An 18640-nucleotide genomic window follows, 5' to 3' on the forward strand; every position below is an offset into this window, starting at 1 on the left:
TATATCGACTGGGATAGAGGTGGCAAATTGCCTAATCTTCCAGTGGTATAGCAAGATTGGCGCTGAGATTGTAGGGTTTCCAACCAGGAAGCTGTCTCCTCAGGAACAGTGAAAAAGCATGTGGTTTCACCATCTTGAACTCTGAGCTTCGTGGGGAACAGCATACCATAGGTAAGGCCTTTTGCACGCAATTGGGCCTTAACCGCATCACAGGATCAGCGTTGCAATTGGGTTTCCACCGAATAGTTGGGAAACCACATCGTGTGGCTTTCATAGCGCAGTTCCACCTGGGCCATGGCCGCCCTCAGCGCCAGATCTCGATCACGATAGTTGAGCAGCTTAAAAATAAAAGTGCGGGGCAGTGAGCCAGGTGGGCCCAAGCTGCTGGCATTTGATGGGCCCTCTCGACCACAAAGAAGCTAGAGAAGGTAGCTCGAGGTATCAAGGAACAAAGGAGATTCTCGGTAAACCGAGGCGGATCGTCACCTTCCGGCCCTTCAGGAAGACCCACCACATGAAGGTTGTTACGCCTACTACGATTCTCCGCATCCTCTGCTCTGGTTTCAAGGAATTTGACCTTAACCCACAGTGTATGGATTTTTGCCGAATGGTCGCAGACAGCGTCTTCGACATTGTTGACGCTTTGCTCAACCGCTGTCACTCTGCCCCGAAATGTGTCAAGATCCCTCTGGATCAATCCTACATCAGTCTACATGTGTTCTATTTTCGTGGTGAGCACTGCCTGACAGTTGGTAATCGCTGTCATGAGAGAATTAAAGTCCGCGGGTACAGCAGGTGGGTTGGGTTCCTGGGAGGTGGATGCAGCCATGGTGGCACCTGTTTTAGCCCCCGAGGGCTGACTAGTTTTTGCAGCCTGTGTAGTTTCAGATCTTCTGCTAGCGGTCGAAGTTCCAGATATCTTGACGAGGCCGAGCCTTGCCACCCTAAGGATGGGTGCACAGGCCTCCCAAAGTGTAAGCCCCAGCAGGCTGCAAGGCCCCGGAGCTGGATTTAGGTTCCAGTGGACGGCACCATCCTCCCCCTGACAGCAGCACACCACTCCAGGCTTCCAAACAGCAGGTCAGCAGCACCCGGGATGGGTCTCAGGCCGGATCTGATCCGCGCAGACTGCAAACCTCAGTCACAAAGAATAAGAGAGGGTAGAGGTTCATAAATATGCTGTATCACCCAATATATGGTTTCTGCCCAGTAACCAAAAAACATGCTTATAAAAAAGAGGGGTTGTGAAAAAGATTCACAGAAAAGTGGTTACATCATGGATAGAATGTGATACTCAGAATAATTCCCAAAAATTATGCTTTATTACACAATAATTTACAATAGGGTAAATACCCTGGTTCACCATCACCTCAGTATGAGATAATACACAAAGACCATTATCTCTATGGTCTTTGTGTATTATCTCATATTGAGGTGATGGTGAACCAGGGTATTTACCCTATTGTCAATTATTGTGTAATAAAGCATAATTTTTGGGAATTATTCTGAGTATCGCATTCTGTCCATGATGTAACCACTTTTCTGTGAATCTTTTTCACAACCCCTCTTTTTTGTATGCAAACCTTCGTCACTCGGGGGGGGGGGGGTCAGACCGACCTGATCTCCCTCTCTGTGCAGCAGGGCAGGTCCACAGGGGTCTCCGGTGGTGGTAGGAGCCCGCTACCCCCAGGATGCAGATGGATGAAAGCTCCGAGGCGGCAGAACTCTCTTCCATGTGGCCGCTCCGGTTGCCCCCAAATAATTTTTTTTACATACTCATGTTTATGCGCATTTATGCAGGGTTTTTATGGAACATTTTATTCAGTCTTCTTGTTAACCAGATCCTGCCTATAAACCAATCTACAGATTACATCTGTGTGTAAGAGGCCTAAACCTCCAGGTATGACTCGGACTGCCTTATTACAGCTATGGTGCTCATGCTCATACAGACTGATAAGTAGATGACTTTGATTGCTTAAGTGAATTGGTTAAAAATAGTTTTTGCAAAATGCAACAACCAACTGTGCCGAATTGGGCATTCTGCAGAGTTTACCTTGCCTGCATTATACTGAGCGTCTTGCTGCATAAGGTCTTGTTTGAAAATCTAAACACTGGTATCTAAATTAATGTAACATTTATGCTTAAAGAAAATTGCTTTTCACCTGTAACATTTTACATATGAGAGAACATGGTATTTATATCAATACCAGAATACATGTGGCACATAGTATTCAAAATATCTAGTAAGGGATGTGTAGTGTTCCGGGGAATAAAACTGGAATGCCATTTTACACCTTCTGCAGGACTTTGACTTTTTCTCTAGTGAATTTTGTTTTATTGCCAGCAAAACAATTCAAGGCATTTTTATGATGTCTAGCTGCTTTCTCATGAGTATATGTTCTCTGGTTGGTGGTTGGTTTTATTGCAGATTGTTTTCGTCTTCAACACAACTTTCCATGAGAAATGTCATGTTATTTCTAATGCAGTGCATTGCAATTAAAGTTCTATTAATTGAATTTAAATTGTTTCTAAAGGCAAATGTTTTACATTTAATAAATATTTCATACTCTCCTGCTATGGTATTGCACAGAGTGGCACCGAACCTCCTTTTTTGAGATCGCCCAACGTTGCTGAATGCACTTTTTTTTTTTTTTTGCTTCCCTCCTAGCAAACCGCTTGCTACGGGACAGATGTGTGGGCTTCATCCCCAGCTAGGTTTGGCCCACTCTCTGCTCTATCCTTGCAGCATTTGACAGCAGCAGGAACCAATGGCGCTAGCTGCTCTCTCAATGGAGGGAAGAGATGTAGCCATGCACAGAGCTGGATTAATTATTTAGGGAGGTGGGGGAGCACAGCAAGTTGCACAATGTTGTGTTTTTTTTTTTTTGTTTTTTTTCTCCACTTTTTTTAAAGTGGATCTTCACCCTGTCAACCCCCCCCCCACATTATTTTTTTTTAAACCCTTGCTTATGTGCTTGCGGTTCCTACACAGGTAAGGTATTCACCTGCATAGTGGATTTAGCTTTGTCCTGCTGAGATCTGCTTCTCTTCTGCTCCCCACTCTGCTTTTAAAGTTAAAAAAAAAAAGTTTTAGCTTTAGAACCACTTAAAAACCTGGCTTGGAAGTAAAGTCATGGTAAATAAATTAAGAATACTGTCAAAGTGAAGCTGGTATACTGGTTAAAAAATAGAAAGCTTTTAGACATGGTGTATCCCTATAAGCCAGTGGTTCTCAACCTGTGGGTCGCGACCCCTTTGGGGGTCGAATGACCCTTTCACAGGGGTCGCCAAAACACATATTTCCAATGTGTAAAGAGCAGCTACTGTGTAGAAAGCAGCTACTGTGTAGAAAGCAGCTACTGTGTTGAAAGCAGCAGTATTGGAGGTAAAACGACACTTCATGAATTATAATTACTGGGTAAATAATTTTATGGTTGGGGGTCACCACAACATGAGGAACTGTATTAAAGGGTCACAGCATTAGGAAGGTTGAGAACCACTGCTATAAGCCTACCCCAATCCATGAAAGGGATCAACAATATGAGAAAATTAAACCGGTTTGTTCAATTATCAGATACTGTAGCCTTAAGTCTGAGAATCAATCTCTCCGTTACTTACAGTACACTAATTAAACCACTTAAAGACCGGACTGTTTTACCCCCTTGCTGCCCAGACCATTTTTCAGTGCTATCACACTTGGACAATTACTAAATGACAACAATCTATATACTGCATGAATTTTATATCATTTGACACTGGTGGAGCTTTCTTTTGGTGAAGTTTTAACCACCTGGGTTTAATTAGTGTTATAAAGGAAAAAAAGTTTTTTCCTAGTTTTGTCATAAAACTGAATCTCTCAATAAATGTAGGCCAAAATGTATTCTGCTACATATCCTTGGTGAAAAATAAACAGGTGTATATTATTTAGTCAATGTGAAATTTATAAAGTCTACAAACCATGGTATATGTGTGTGTGTGTGTATATGTATATATATGTGTGTGTGTGTGTTGATCATTCCCGATGTACTGACTGCTCATCTCATTTCTTGAGACCCTAAAATGCCAGGACAGTAAAATACCCCCAAAATGACTCCTTTTTGGAAACTAGAATGTAAAAGGTATTTGGTAAGAGGCATCGTTAGGTGTGTGTGTGTTTTTTTTTTTTTTTTTGTTTTTTGTTTTTTTTTTATTTTTTTGGCACATTTTTTGGAAAAATGTAGCATTTAAATTTCCCAAAGTTGTCATTTTATCAAGTTACTTATTATACACTATAGGCTTCTTACAATTACACCTCAAAACACATTCTGCTAATCCCAAATATGGGGATACCACATGTGAGACACTTCACAGCCTAAACACATAGAAGGGCCCAAAATCCAAGGAGCACCGTTGTGCTTTCAAAGAGCATAAATTACACATCTAATGTCCTGATTAACAGTCCTATTTCTAGAGTCCCTGCAGTGCCAGAACAGGAGAAATGCCCACAAAATGATCACATTTTGGAAAGCAAACACCCCAAGGTTTTTTCTGAAGGCATAGTGGGTTTTTTGAAAATGACATTTTTACCACGTTTTTGGAAAGTCCACGACACAGGATTCTTAGCGTTTCAGTTTGAGAAGCTCCAGCGTGTGTTTTTCGAGTGGCGAAAGCTGTGTTCTAAGCTTTTTCTGGGTTTGTTCCTGATTAAAGCCTGGACCTTGAAGTTTCCAGAGTGTTTTGGGTGGGATGGAACCTTTAATCTTTTGTCTGGGCTTTGCTGGGCACCTGCAGACTGTGTGCTTAAAATGACCTTGCACACCTGTGCACTCAGTCTGGTGAGAACTCCGGGTAGTTGCTGCCATTAGGAGAGATCGCTTTGGAGTGAAGATAGTCTTATGCCCCAGCCAAGAGGGATGAACTGCTTGGGAGACAAAACCCTATGTTGGGGGGACTTTTACCTATAGGACTGGGAGAGTTAGGACAGCTATGCAGCTCCAGAAAGACTGAGAAAGTTGAGATGACTTGCTAGTCCACAGGGGAAGCTGGAGGGAGTCGGAGCTCCTGAGAAGTGTGAGGCAACTCAGGTTGCTGAGGGAACCTTATCTAGGTGCCAGGAGTGGGCCCATGTACAGCAACGTGCTGTGGCAAACGGGCCAAATGAGCCTGAATAACTGATAGTCTGGAAGACTTGTACTAAGAGCAGTAGGGCTGCTGTAGTGTAGCCAGGTGGACTAACTATTTTCAGTTTCTTTTGTTTGTGAAAGAACCAGTCTGTGAAATCTTTTTTTGGACTTTCCTTTTGCTTTGAATAAAAGTGGGCTGCCGAGCCCTTAATTTTAGTTCCTGTCTGATGTGGACTCACTCAAAATGCTCACCACCTCTGAGTGTAATCACTCCATATCAAAACAGACATATTCAAAGAGATGACCTCTGGTCTCTTCCACAAAGGCCAAACATGCTATCTCAAGGCCCCTCTTTTATACTGTATCTCAGTCACTAACTTTAACGGTGTGGCTGTTGAAACCCAGATCTTGAGGGTCAGGGGTACTCTGTCATTCCCACTGTCCTCTGAAAAGCTACTTTTATGAAAAACATACGATATCTGGAACTCATTTCACCTGGTGTGAAGACAGGCTTTGCAACCCCAGAGATTTTGTACCTTGTATTCTGGCCTTCCTACAGTTGGGTCTTGACCAGAATTTCACCTTAAGTACCCCTAAGGGACTGGTTTCATATCCATCCTATTCCAGAAGAATATGGCATCACTTTTATTGTTAGAACCTTTATTTAAGGTGTCTCAAAGATTATACACCCATTACAGGACCCTGTGTGCCCTCAGGATATCCTTTCCATTTTTCTGCCGTGCAGAAACCACCATTTGAGCCCACCAGGAACTCCTTATTGGGTGCACTCTCCTGCAAAGTGGCTGTCTTGGTGGTTATCATGTCTATCGGCTGTGTTGGACTTACCAGCTCTGTAATGCAAAGAGCTTTTACTGATTCTTCACATAGTTAGTGGTCTTGGGTCCAAGACCCTCCTTTCTGCCCAAGGCGATCTCAGCCTTCCTCCTCAATAGACATTGTCCTTCCTTCCTTTTTGTGCTCTGCTCCAAAGCATCTCAAATTTCTCTCCATAGTTTGGATGTGGTCAGACTTGTCAACCATGGCCTCTATTTGAGAAAGGAAAAAAATTCTATTGCCCACATGGTCTTGTAAAGGACTTTGCTTCTAAGTCCATGATTGCTAGGTGGATAAGACAACTCATCACGAAGGCCATTGTGCTTAAGGACAAGGGACCCCCAGTATCTCTATGTGCCTTCTTTCCAACATCAAGCTTATATTGCCTTGCTTTGCAAGGCCGCCACCCAGTGGTGTATTTAGGTTTTGTGCTGCCCTAGGCAACACAAAAATCGGACGCCCCCCCCCCCCCCCCCCTTCCTGGTGGAGAGAGCCTGACACAAAGCCCCCCACCTTCTCTGCGGAGAGAGCTTGACAGTGACCAACACCCCTGCCCCCACCCGAGATAGCCTTCCACTAACACCCCAGTGATACCCCCTAAAAAATGCCATCCATGGCAAATGCCTTGTTTGCCTTCTGGTAAATATGCTCCTGCCGCCATCTAGTCTTTAGTTAATACTTTAATCCACCTGGTAAAATGCCAGGCTTCTGCGGCTGTTGCCTTTGGCCACCATTTTTCCTTTTGGCAGTGTGGTCTTTGACCCTTATTTGTTTTGTTGGGGTTGTTGGCACGGTTTGCTTTGTTGCTGCCACCTATCCCTGATTAATTGCTTGAAAACCTCCCAAGTTCTATGAATGTCCTGTAAGAGTATGATTAAGCTAAAAGGCATTTTGACTTGTCTGTATATTCTATATCTTGTAGTAAAGAACAGGGTATAAGCCACCCTCCTCTGTGAGACCTCAGTTTTTGTTTTGTTTTTTTGTTTGTGTTACTCTGCATTGTTTGCTAGAAAAAAAAAGTGAGGTATGGTTATAGGGTTACACCCAGAGGGCCTTTACAAAAGCTTTACCAGTGTCCAGTCACCTATAGGTAGCATCCTATAACACAGGGTCTATGAATTTCCAGCCGGTGTACTGTGCTGAACACCAAGATATAGAATTTACAGGCAAGTACAATTTCCTTCTTATTAAAATATGTATGACTCAGTTACTTCCATTGCTCTTCACCTTCTCTAATTATCCTCCAAATTCCTTTTTAATTTTTTTTTTTTTCCTCTGGCTGGAACCCTGTGCTGTGTGCACGCCTGTGTGACCTCTCGAAATGTTTCACACCTCCTGGCAGATAAGGTAGATCTGTGTTTTTGGCTTATGTATGCGAGGTTAGGGGGGAGTTGGCACATAATGTCTTCCTGCCTAACACTAGGGATAGTGCAAGTTAATAAAATTATGCTGCCAAAAAAATAGTTTTGCTAATGTATATGAGTTGGAAGGAAAGGAGGCAGAAAAGAGGATTTTGTTAAAATGGTAAAAAAAAAAAAAAAATTATGCTTTAATAGGTATTTTTTCTGAAACGCAACACATTTTAACTGTAGCTGTTAGAATGGCAGTGGTTGGACAGTGTCGTGTTCTGTATCGCTTCAGTTGTGGGCCCTAGCAATGGAAACCACTGTGTCACTCAAAGCTCCCAGTCACTATTGATGGTTTGGAAGCCATTATGAGTTAAATGAATGAAAGAAAATGACTTGATCCTCCCCATCCACATGGAATATCTCCCTTTTGAATTCTATTCTGACAGCAGAGAAATGTCCCTGCTGTCAGAATACACTAATTAGCACCAGCGGCGCTGATCGAGAGAACATTTTCCAACAGGCTGGTTGTACAACATTCGATCGCTAGAACAACTTGTGTATAACTAGCTTGCCCATACCTTGATCCATGTATGGCCAACTTCACACTGTTTACTTCTTAGCGTCAGCTGGAGCTGGTGGGAAGGGGTTAAACAAGTAATTTTAAACACGTAACATTTTACGAATACATTACAAAGGTTTGCCGCCTTCACTTCTTAAATTTGGCTTCTCGGCTTGCAATTTATCCATGACTGGGTTGTATCATCACTGGTAATTGTAGTTTCATTGAATCAGCTATAAATGCCTCATTTGATTTTATATACAGGGAGAAAACTTGTACCATCTTGGAAAATACTGTGCTGCATCCATTACTTCAAATATGAATATATTAAAGTTATTTACCTTTGTGTATTCGAAATGACTAGAATTCAAGGATATAAATGGAGAAAAAATGGTGGGTATCGTAATTTTTTTGTCACGTGGTATTTGCGTAAATTTTTTTCAAACGCAGTTTTTTGTTTTTTTTTTTTTTTTCTTTTGCATCAAACCTAAGATGATGTTACTCAGTAAATAGCTCCCTAACATGTCCATCGGCATCGCTTTAAACCCCTTTTACAGGTTTCCAGTTTAGAGTTGCAAAAGGAGGTCTGAAGCTAAAATTATTTCTTTCACTCTGACATTAATGATGATACCTGACATGTGGTGCGATCACTGTTTTCATATGTGTTGCAGGACTTCGTATGCATTTGCACGAGGGGGGGAGGGGGGCGCTATAATAGAATATAATTTTTTATTCTATTTAAAACTTTTTTTACTGTTATATTATTTTTTATTGCTATCACAAGGGTTGAAAACATCCCTAGTGAGTCCAGGGGCCATAACAGGTCCTCCTTCATGGGGAGATCTGGGATCTTTTAGACCCCAGATCTCTCCTCTGGCCTCCAGTGCAGCTGATCAGACACAGATCAGTTTCATTAGCTGCTTTCCTGGACAAAAATGGCCGTGTAAGTAAAGACCTGAAACTGGAAATGCTGAAATCCTTATAGTTTCTGAGGGCCACAGAAAGGGAGGCACAACACGAGTTCCCCTCTCTGTAGTGCTGTCATTGTCGCCGGTTGAAATGGTCCCGGGCTCCCCAATTGGACAGGAAAGCCTGGGAAAGGCGGTGGCTGGTGAGGGGGATCCCATTCTAATGCCTGCAGAAGTGATTGAGTAGCTGTTTAGCCACTCAAATCAATGCTACTTAAAAACCCATAGCTAGGTGTAAATTCATATGACATCCACCTGAGTGAGGTGGTTAGGACCAACAAGGCTTCCTTTTCATGATATTGTTTTGCAAAAAAATACGTTTTTATGCAGTTATCAGACAAGAAATTTTTTTGTTTTCCATTTTGACCAACTTTTAAAGTGCCACTGTAGAATAAATGTATCAATTGTGTTCTATAATGTGTTCTGTTTTAAAATGACACTAAAATTGTGGTTCTGGTACAAAGCATTGCAATGTTATTTTCAAATATAAAAATATATTCTTTTTTTTGTTTTGTTTTTTTTTTTTCAATTTGAACCCTTTTTTTTTTTTTTTTTTTTAAATGTGACACTAATCGAAAACGTTTTTGAATATTGAGGGTTAATAAAATAGAAAAAACTCCAGGAAACTAGTAGTTGAAAGTAGAAGGGGAAGGAGGAGTTATTTAGTGTTAAAAAGAATAATGCCTAAAGTACTCTTTCCTTCAGCCCTTAGTTATACGTACATCTATCCTCCAACCTTTATTTAATTATGCATGCATCTTTCCTTCAGCCCTTAGTTATTCATCTGGATGTACAGTTTTATTTTGATCCTCCTACAAAGTCGCAGAAATGCCTGTTGATTCTGCGACTGAAGTTATCCTCATGCAGTTCCTGAGACTGTGTGGCAACAATGCTGCACTGCTCCTGAATGCAGAGCAGAATTGACATTCTCATATAGACTGTGCCTGATTTCCACTGCATTGCAGTGAAATGAAAAATGTTGCAGGGGCATGGCTGTAAGCTTTGTTATTGCGGTTTCATAAACTTCTAGTTTGTCTATATGCACTTGGTCATACCTTGTCTTGCCCACTTTTTGTCTGAATCGACATCACTTCCTCTGTGACTGTAACAACCCCACTGTGAGCTGTAGTGTCTGAAAGGGTTTGCGTGTAAGACACAGATATGTTTTGATTGCTTAACCGTACATTCAATGGCATGACGAATGCTTATAACATACGATTTTTGAGTGAACTTTCCTGTATGAAAACGAAATTCAATGTCACAAGGTTGCCTCACTAACGATTAGAAAACAACATTCTTAAATGAAAAATTTTGATTAAAATTCTACTAGTGAATGGCCAGAGGTTGGATGGAGCAGCTAAAGAGCGGAAGGAAGGGTAGATTATGCAGGTTTCGGGGGCAGCAGCTAACTGAGCCTGTTGTTTTGCCCTACTTGGGTAAAGCACATGTTCACGTTAGGTTTGACCATAGTTTTCATAGTTCACTGCTCTTTGCAGTTGTACATGGAAGCTACCATGATATATTATTGTTCTAGTTGTCCTCTGCTCTGTGAAGGTATTGGGTACAACGCCTTCCAGGATTAGATAAGAATGCAAAGTAAATAGTTCACATGCATTTCAAAGGTCTGTACCACACCTACAGTTGTTATGATACTGAGCTTTATATTTTAATAAGTGTATTAATTATGACATTGCAGCATGTGTGACATAATGGGAACAGTTTTGAACAATCCTTTTGTGTTCTGTTATATCCACTCTGACTTGCATAGTTGGTCAATTTTTATTATGCAACTCCACAGACAAAAAAAAAAGATTAAGAGGCCATTTTAAGAAGTTAATAATTAGATGTGCATGTCAGAGATCCAGTTCACCTGTAACAAATACAAATTATTATGTGAGACTGATTAACGCTGAACTTTGGCATTGTAAGAAAAAATACCGTTGGTTTCCTGGACACTGCAGGGGATAAATACTTGATATGTGTATTGAGGTTAGAGTAATAGGCAGTGTTACTTACTGATTCCCTCTCCATCAGACTTGGCGCTGTAGTCTTCTCCCAGAAGCTCCAGTCCGTGGCTAGTCTCTTGGTACCATCATGCACAATGCAGGGTTATTAACACTGCATTGTATGTGGAGAAGGCAAGTGTTCAACTGTGACAGTGAGCGGCTTAGGGAGGAGGCTCCGAGGAACTAGTTGCACAGATATTGGGAGCCTGCTGAAGCCAGGAATTGGTTAACTATTATTCCTTCTGCCTGTACCTTCTAGATCTGCTGAGCATGTAACCCTTGAAGTGTGGGGGGCTCATTGCAAGAGGTGTATGGTGGTTTTTTTTTTTTGTTTTTTTTTCTTTCCTTTTAGTCCAGGGTTGGGTAAACTTCATCTGAAAACAACCAAATCATTTATTAACTGGTCTATTGGACTTAATGCCATGATGTATATTCTTTGAGCTGCTAATAAAGTAGAACTCTAGTTGTGGTGATTTTTTTTTTTTTCAGAAGGGCAACTTTATTTTATTTCATTAATGAGAGGGCTTGATTTTGTAATGTAGCAGGTGTTGAGGTTTATTGCACTTATTTGAATAGTACAGAATATATAAATTAGGAACGTGTAATATTAGACTAGTAAAGGCTAACGGACACCTTTTTAAAGAGCTGGAAGAATGTGTCCTTCAATGCACAACAAGAGGAAATAAAACTTTTTTTTTTGAGGGGGGGAGGAGATTTGCTGCCCTGATGTAGCACACATAAAAATATTGCGTCAAGTCCTTGAAAATGCAGTATGAACAGTAGCTTGGCTATTAGTCACTTCAAGTTACACTAGACATCCTGTGGTGTCCTTCAGCACAGCAATGAAGCCTGAAAGAATTTTTGATAAAATTGCAGAGCATATGTAATCAGTCATGTTGTGACTCTGCAGGAAATATATACATGGTTATCATTTGAACTTCTCTGGCAGCTGAACATTAATCTAGTTAAGTGATACATTTGTATAGGTATTGCAGATTTAAATATGTTTCTACTTTATTAGAAATAGCAAGAGAGTTCAAAGGTATCCATTTGAGATGAGATGGTCATGGTAAGATGAGGATAATATAGAGTATCTATGGGTACTGTGCAGCCTTTGCAGACACAACATGGCCAACCTACTTCTGGGGACTAGTCATTCAAAATTGGTTTTCAGTTCAATGATACAATTATAGTATTTCCTAAAATCTGTTGCGTTTTATTGTGCAAAACATACCCTGTTAACACTTGTTATTAATTTTAGTTTTTTTTTTTTTTTTTTTTTAATGTTGTAGGAAGTTACGGGTAAAAGTTTTGAAAACCAGGACTTTCGCTCCGCACTTGAAAATGGAGTACTGTTTTGTGAGTAAGTATCCAGGCCAAACATATTTTGCATTTACATGTTAAAGAGAAAAAATGCAGGGTGTGTAAATTCGAAACTACCGCACCACAATGAAATTAGTAAGCATTGCTATCACCAAGCCTATATGAGGCATGCAGACAATTCTTACCTCGACTATCACACCCCACAGGACTGATGGCATGTCATCGTAACCACACCAATAAAACTACTCAAACCAACTCAGCAACTTTTCATGCACATTTCACTGATGAGCCAGGCATTATTAGTATACAGTTTTTTGTTTTTGTTTTTTTATATCCTTAACTTTTAAAGGCAAATTTTTTACCATGAGCTATTTTCTTTATCTAAAACTAATAAAGATTTTGGTTGCTGTATTATTTTAAAGGACAATTGTACCATTGGTCTTGGAAATGTACCAAATGTACAGTTACCCTTTAACCCTTTGAGGACCAAGAGATGTATTTGTCCCATGTTTTTAATTGCGTGTATCATCTGATTAAGAACTTAAAACTCTTTTTTTTTTTTTCTTTTTTTTTTTTTTTGGTTTGAGTCAAAATATTAGTTCTTATCAACAAATGGATCTAGCTTTTTGCCAATTATTTCATGAAATGGCTTAGTTACAGCAACTGAAGTGTACGAACTTTAAAAACAAAAAAATTGATTCTTTTGGCGTTCCAAAATCTTACGGTCCTCAAAGGGTTAAGGCATTCCCCCACTTCCCTGACATCAGCTCCCTATCCAATACTGACATTTGTCTCCATTTCATAGATCTTTCCAGTGTGGCCCTACCCCGTACCATGCAGCCTGTATTTCAACAGCATCCCTGCTAGGTGCTGTTCATTATTTGCATGCAGTTTGGAGACCCATTCATTCTTGTGGGGAAACTCCTGATGACCTTTTCAGTGGTCCTGGACTTCAGAGGAATGGTTCCAGTGACTGTCAAGTGTGACTTCTACTTATTCTGGAGCCATTCCCTCTCACTTCCTGTCATGTCCCAAAACAAGAAGGGTAAAGGAATGCCTTCCACATTTACATAGACTGCAGCCTTTTACAGATTTGAACCTTATCCTATATGTGAACCTTTACCTTGTAAAACAACCCATTCAGTGTAAGCAGCGGGAGTTCAGACAGAGTCTCGTGTAAAAAGCAGAGACAAAAATACAATGTGAAGAGCTGGTGCGTCAGCAGGAGAAAGAGAAACAGATGAACACAGATCTTCCCAGTGAAGAGCTGTGCAAGGGAATGTGTCCACACAAGTCTGACCACTGGAGGACAGGCAGACAGTACTTCCAATTAGAAGGCAAACCACAACAAGCTGACCACACTGGGATGAATGTACTTCCATACCTTGGCATGGAGAAAATGGGGACCAGCAGGATCACCAGTTTTTACACACAAAAAAGCAATGCAAGAGAACTGGAAACTTTGTAATACAAGTACATGGTAACACAGATACATGCAACATTTTAAAACTTAGGCAAATTAATTCTTTGTTTTATTCAACACATGGGATGGTACTAACTTTAAAATGGAAGCTCCTATTGTGCTAGCGCCAGCTTTCCTAATTAAAATCTGAATTAAAATCTGTCCCACCTTACTTCCACAGCCATATTCTTCCTGTGCTATGGGGATTAATATGGATGCTGGAAGAAGGTGGACCTTTCATTCATGTACCTGTCCTCCACTCATAAAGCACATTTCATTCATGGAAGCTATAGTACAAATAGGACAGCCAGCACGAACACAGGGGACACTTATTTTGTTATTTAAATGTAAGTACCCTACCTTGTGCTGAAAACAAAATATGTAGATGTAGGCTTTAAATTGAAAGTTGAAATCGAGTGAAGGCTAAACCTACTACCACACCCATTCTAACTACTCTATCTACCCTGTGAAAGAAATTATACTTATACTTGCCTGTTTGGAAGCCACGCCGGTCAGGTCACATGATCGTCTCCCAGTGCCAGCTTCGGTGTAGAGGGGTAGCCGACAATGGATGCCCAATTGTAAGCCTATAGGTGACGTCACTGCGCAGGCATTTGCTGCCGTTTATCAGCAAATTCTCCTCTACACTGAAGCAGATGCTGGAGAGATCTTGTAACTGGAGCAACTTGAGAATAGATGAGTAGAACTATCTTTTCTTTCACAGGGTAGATAGAATAGTTTTAGAATGGGGGTGGGAGTAGGTTTAGCCTTAAGTTTTGCCTGAACTTCCACTATAAATATTGTTTGCTATACTGTATGTGTGCGCACATTCCAGACATGGGGGATTATTAAAAGGAAATGAACACCTGTGCCACCTTTTCTTCTCCTTAACAATTTTGTTTCGTGTAAGGCATGCTGTCATAAACATTCCGTACACCTTTACTACCGCATGCTATGAGTGCTGTGCACTAGTCTGTACATTAGCTGCTCTCCCATTGAGTTCTAGACTGATGGGAAAATAAGCAGCGGGTAAGTTTGTATTTTGTGATTTCAGCAGCTGCTCATTTTAAAACAATATCTTGCATTTCTTAAGGTAGTCTCTCCCAAAGCAACATACCTAGATGACTGATTTAAGATTAGCAATGCCATTTATTTGACTCCTGGGCCAATGAAGCTAAACCGGTTTTAGATTACAAGTGACATCACTGCCCCAAACTATTATGCAGATTAGATTACTTTCGTAGCTGGAGGGTGACAGCATCAAGCTTAGGTATTCTATTTGGTGAACAATTCACTGTACAAGTTATAGAAGTACTGGTTGGTTAGACTGCATGCTTTAACCACTTGACCTCCAGATGATATACCCCCCTTCCTGACCAGGCAGTGATCAGCGACTTATAGCGGGACTGCAGCGGGCATTCTGACACTGGGAGAACTGACTTGGGGTCACTGACATCCCCAGTGACACCAATACAGTGATCAGTGCTAATGAAAAGCACTGACACTGTACTAATGACACTGGGCAAGAAGGGGTTATCAAAGGGTTAACTGTGTGCTGTTTTTACTGTGGGCGCTGTGTGTGCTTTCAACTGTAAGCACACTGCTTTGCATGGCTGTGCTGTGCAAAGCCATGCAAAGCAGTGTGTAGGAGCTGACAGGGGAGAGAACTGTATTGTTTACATACAGCTCTCTACCTCCATCCGTCAATGTGTCCCGGCGAGTAATCACCAGTTTTATACTGTGTATGGACCTTTTTTTTTTTTTTTTAAACGGTTTAGTCTTCATGCACACTGGACATTTCTAAAGCTGCTGTTTTTGGCTTTTGATGTTTTTTCCACAGCCAGTAAACGTCGCAGCATGTTGCTCTATTTTTTGGTTAAAAAAAAAAAAAAGCAGCAAAACACTGAAAAACTCACACAGCTAACGTTACCAGTGTTATTAAAATGCCCAGTGTGCATGGAGCCTTAAGGTTATGTTTCACAATGAGGAGTTAGTGCACCACATTTTTTTGGTTTATTCGTATTGAGAGTTCACTTGGCTCGTGAGTGCAGCAATCTTTTCCTTCACTATACCTAGGGTGTAGCAGTGCACAGGCTTATATTAGGATTTACATACAGTTAGGTCCATATATATTTGGACACGGGCACAATTTGTTTTTTCAGGTATTTACCAAAACATAATCAAGCTATAGTTATATAATGGATATGGGATGAAAGTACACACTCGCCGGTTTAATTTGAGGGTATGTACATCAAAATATGAGGGAACCGTTTAGGAATTACAGCTTTTAAGAGTAGCCTTCCCCCCTTTTTCAAGGGACCAAAAGTAATTGGACAATTGATTCAAAAGCTGTTTCATGGCCAGGTGTGGGATACTCCTTATTTCTTCATCCGTTAAGCAGGTAAAAGGTCTGGAGTTGATTCTAAGTGTGGTATTTGCATTTGGAATCTATTGCTGTGAACCTACATCATGCATTCAAAGGAGCTGTCCATGAAAGTGAAACAGGCCATTGTAAGGCTTCAAAACCAAATAAATCCATCAGAGAGAGCAGCAACATTAGGAGTGGCCAAATCAACAGTTTGGTACATTCTGAGGAAAGAAGGACTCACTGGTGAGCTCAGCAACATAAAAAGGCATGGACGTCCATGGAAGACAACAGTGGTGGATGATCGCAGGATCCTCCCTATGGTAAAGAAAAACCAATTCACAATATCCAGAACAGTGTACGACACTGTCCAGGAGGTGGGCGTATCGTTGTCAATGTCTACAATCAAGAGAAGACTTCACGAGAGCAAATACAGAGGGATCACCACAAGGTGCAAGCCATTCATAAACCTGAAGAATAGAAAAGCCAGATTAGACTTTGCCAAAAAACATCTAAAGAAAAAAACCGGACCAGTTCTGGAAAAGCATTCTTTGGATGGATGAAACGAAGATTAATCTGTACCAGAAAGACACGAAGAAAAAAGTGTGGAGAAGGCTTGGAACAACTCATGATCCAAAGCACACAATGTCATCTGTAAAACATGGTGGAGGCAGTGTGATGGCATGGGCATGCATGGCTTCCAGTGGCACAGAGTCATTGGTGTTTATTGATGATGTGACAGAAAACAGAAGCAACTGGATGAATTCTGCAGTGTTTACAGATATAGGGTCAGCCCAGATTCAGCCAAATGCAGCCAAGTTGATTGGATCGCGCTTCACAGTACAGATGGACAATGATCCAAAACACACTGCTAAGCCAACCAAGGAGCTTTTGAAGGAAAAGTGGAATTTTCTACAATGGCCGAGTCAATCACCTGATCTCAACCCAATTGAGCATGCTTTTCACTTGCTGAAGGCAAAACTAAAGGCAGCAAGACCCACAAAGAACTGAAGACAGCTGCAGTTAGAGCATCAGAAAGGAGGAAACTCGGTCTTTGGTACTGTCCATGGGTTCCAGACTTTAGGCAGTCATTGCCCGTACAGGATTCTCAACAAAATATTAAAATTGAACATTTTATTTGTTTATATTCATTTTGTCCAATTACTTTTGGTCCCTTGAAAAAGGGGGAATGGCTAATCTTAAGAGCTTTGATTCCTAAACCCTTCCTCCAATTTGGATGTACATACTCACAAATTAAACCTGAGCGTGCGCACTTTCAGCCCATAACCATTATAGAATTATAGCTTGAATATGTTTTGATAAATACCTGAAAAAAACTAAAATTGTGCCTGTGTCCAAATATATATGGACCTAACTCTATGTTTTAAGACAAAATATTCACGAGTGTCAATAGTTTTTATGCGGTTTGCTATGGTTGTAAATGCCATTGCACATACTGTGTTTGAACAGCTGCAGGTGTCAGCGGTTGCTGTCAGATTTGTACACTGTACAAATCAATAGCAGGCGTCACTGCAGTTCTGAGCAGTTACATGGGAATACTGGCCCTGGACACAGCCAGTGTGCATCCGGGGTGGGCATCTATGCAGAGCTTTGGCTGCACACGAACTTGCCACATCAGAGACTACTGCTGCATCCAGGGGTGGTGTTTAGCTGCCTCTGAATGTAGCAAAGTATCCACACACAGACTCCCACCTGAATGTAGCAGAAGTGACATTTTAAATGTATTCTATAATTGACTTGGAACACAACAAATAACTTCTATTTGCATTTTTGTGTTTAATTTTTTTTATACTTTAGCCTTATTAACAAGATCAGCCCAGGAATCATTAAAAAGATAAACAGGCTGTCGACGCCTATTGCTGGCTTGGTAAGTAATGCTATTGTACACAGATATTATTCAGTGATGTGATGCTATTTGTCTACTTTAATATTCTCACAATACATGGGAGCTGGTGCTGTAAGTGATTGAACACTTGCATTCACAAGAAATGTTTATGATACAAATGAACAGATGTAGCATTCAATGATCAGAAATTGTAGGCAATGTTGCATTGTTCCGCAAGAACCAATACAAAAAAAATAATAAATATCATGTCATGCCTTTAACTCGGGGGTCAGAAACCAGTAGATCGCGACTGTCACTGGTGGATCGCAGTCTGGGCTTGCTGGCCCACCATTCCAGAACATCAAACCGAGTGAAATGCAGAGGGACTAATTGTAAAGTTGGAGCTGTAGTAGGGAGCAATAGCCGCATAAGCTCATTGCTAGCTCTACTGTTCCATGCGGAGTGATACTAACTGCACTCCACCTCCTTTCCTGGCTAGCGGATTCCAGAGTGGTGCCAACAGCAGGAAAGAAGAGCTCTTCGGGAATGTGTGACGCAATACACTGGGCATAGTAGTATAGGGCTGCTTTCACACTGATGTGCTGTGGTTTACCCACACAGGTACAGTGCAGTAATGCTGCGACTTTCCAGTGAGCTAGCTGTGCATAGCCATTGCCTTCTTTTATATCCTGCTGGTTTGGTGGACTTTCTGAAAGCACACCAAAATGTGTGGAATTTCTGAATGCAGGAGTTTTGGTGCACTTTCAGAAAGTGCACCACACTTGCAGGATATAATAGACACATAAAATATTCGTGCAGCGCTAAA

At 41.1% G+C, this 18640-nt stretch overlaps 1 protein-coding gene across 12 annotated transcripts in view; it reads left to right on the forward strand.

The window, feature by feature from the left end:
- The window catches only part of LMO7 (LIM domain 7), a 230400-nt gene that overhangs the window by 65353 nt on the left and 146407 nt on the right, over nt 1-18640 (forward strand). For all 12 annotated transcript variants that reach the window (XM_089680371.1, XM_089680372.1, XM_089680374.1 and 9 more), the window contains exons 3-4: nt 12111-12181; nt 17787-17856. In XM_089680371.1, the coding sequence (XP_089536497.1) occupies nt 12111-12181; nt 17787-17856 (141 nt within the window). The remainder of the gene's footprint in view (nt 1-12110; nt 12182-17786; nt 17857-18640) is intronic.

Source organism: Staurois parvus, unplaced genomic scaffold (genome assembly GCF_062004578.1).
Source record: "Staurois parvus isolate SC_StPar_1 unplaced genomic scaffold, SC_StPar_1.0 ptg000243l, whole genome shotgun sequence".
In the NCBI taxonomy this organism is placed as follows: domain Eukaryota; kingdom Metazoa; phylum Chordata; class Amphibia; order Anura; family Ranidae; genus Staurois; species Staurois parvus.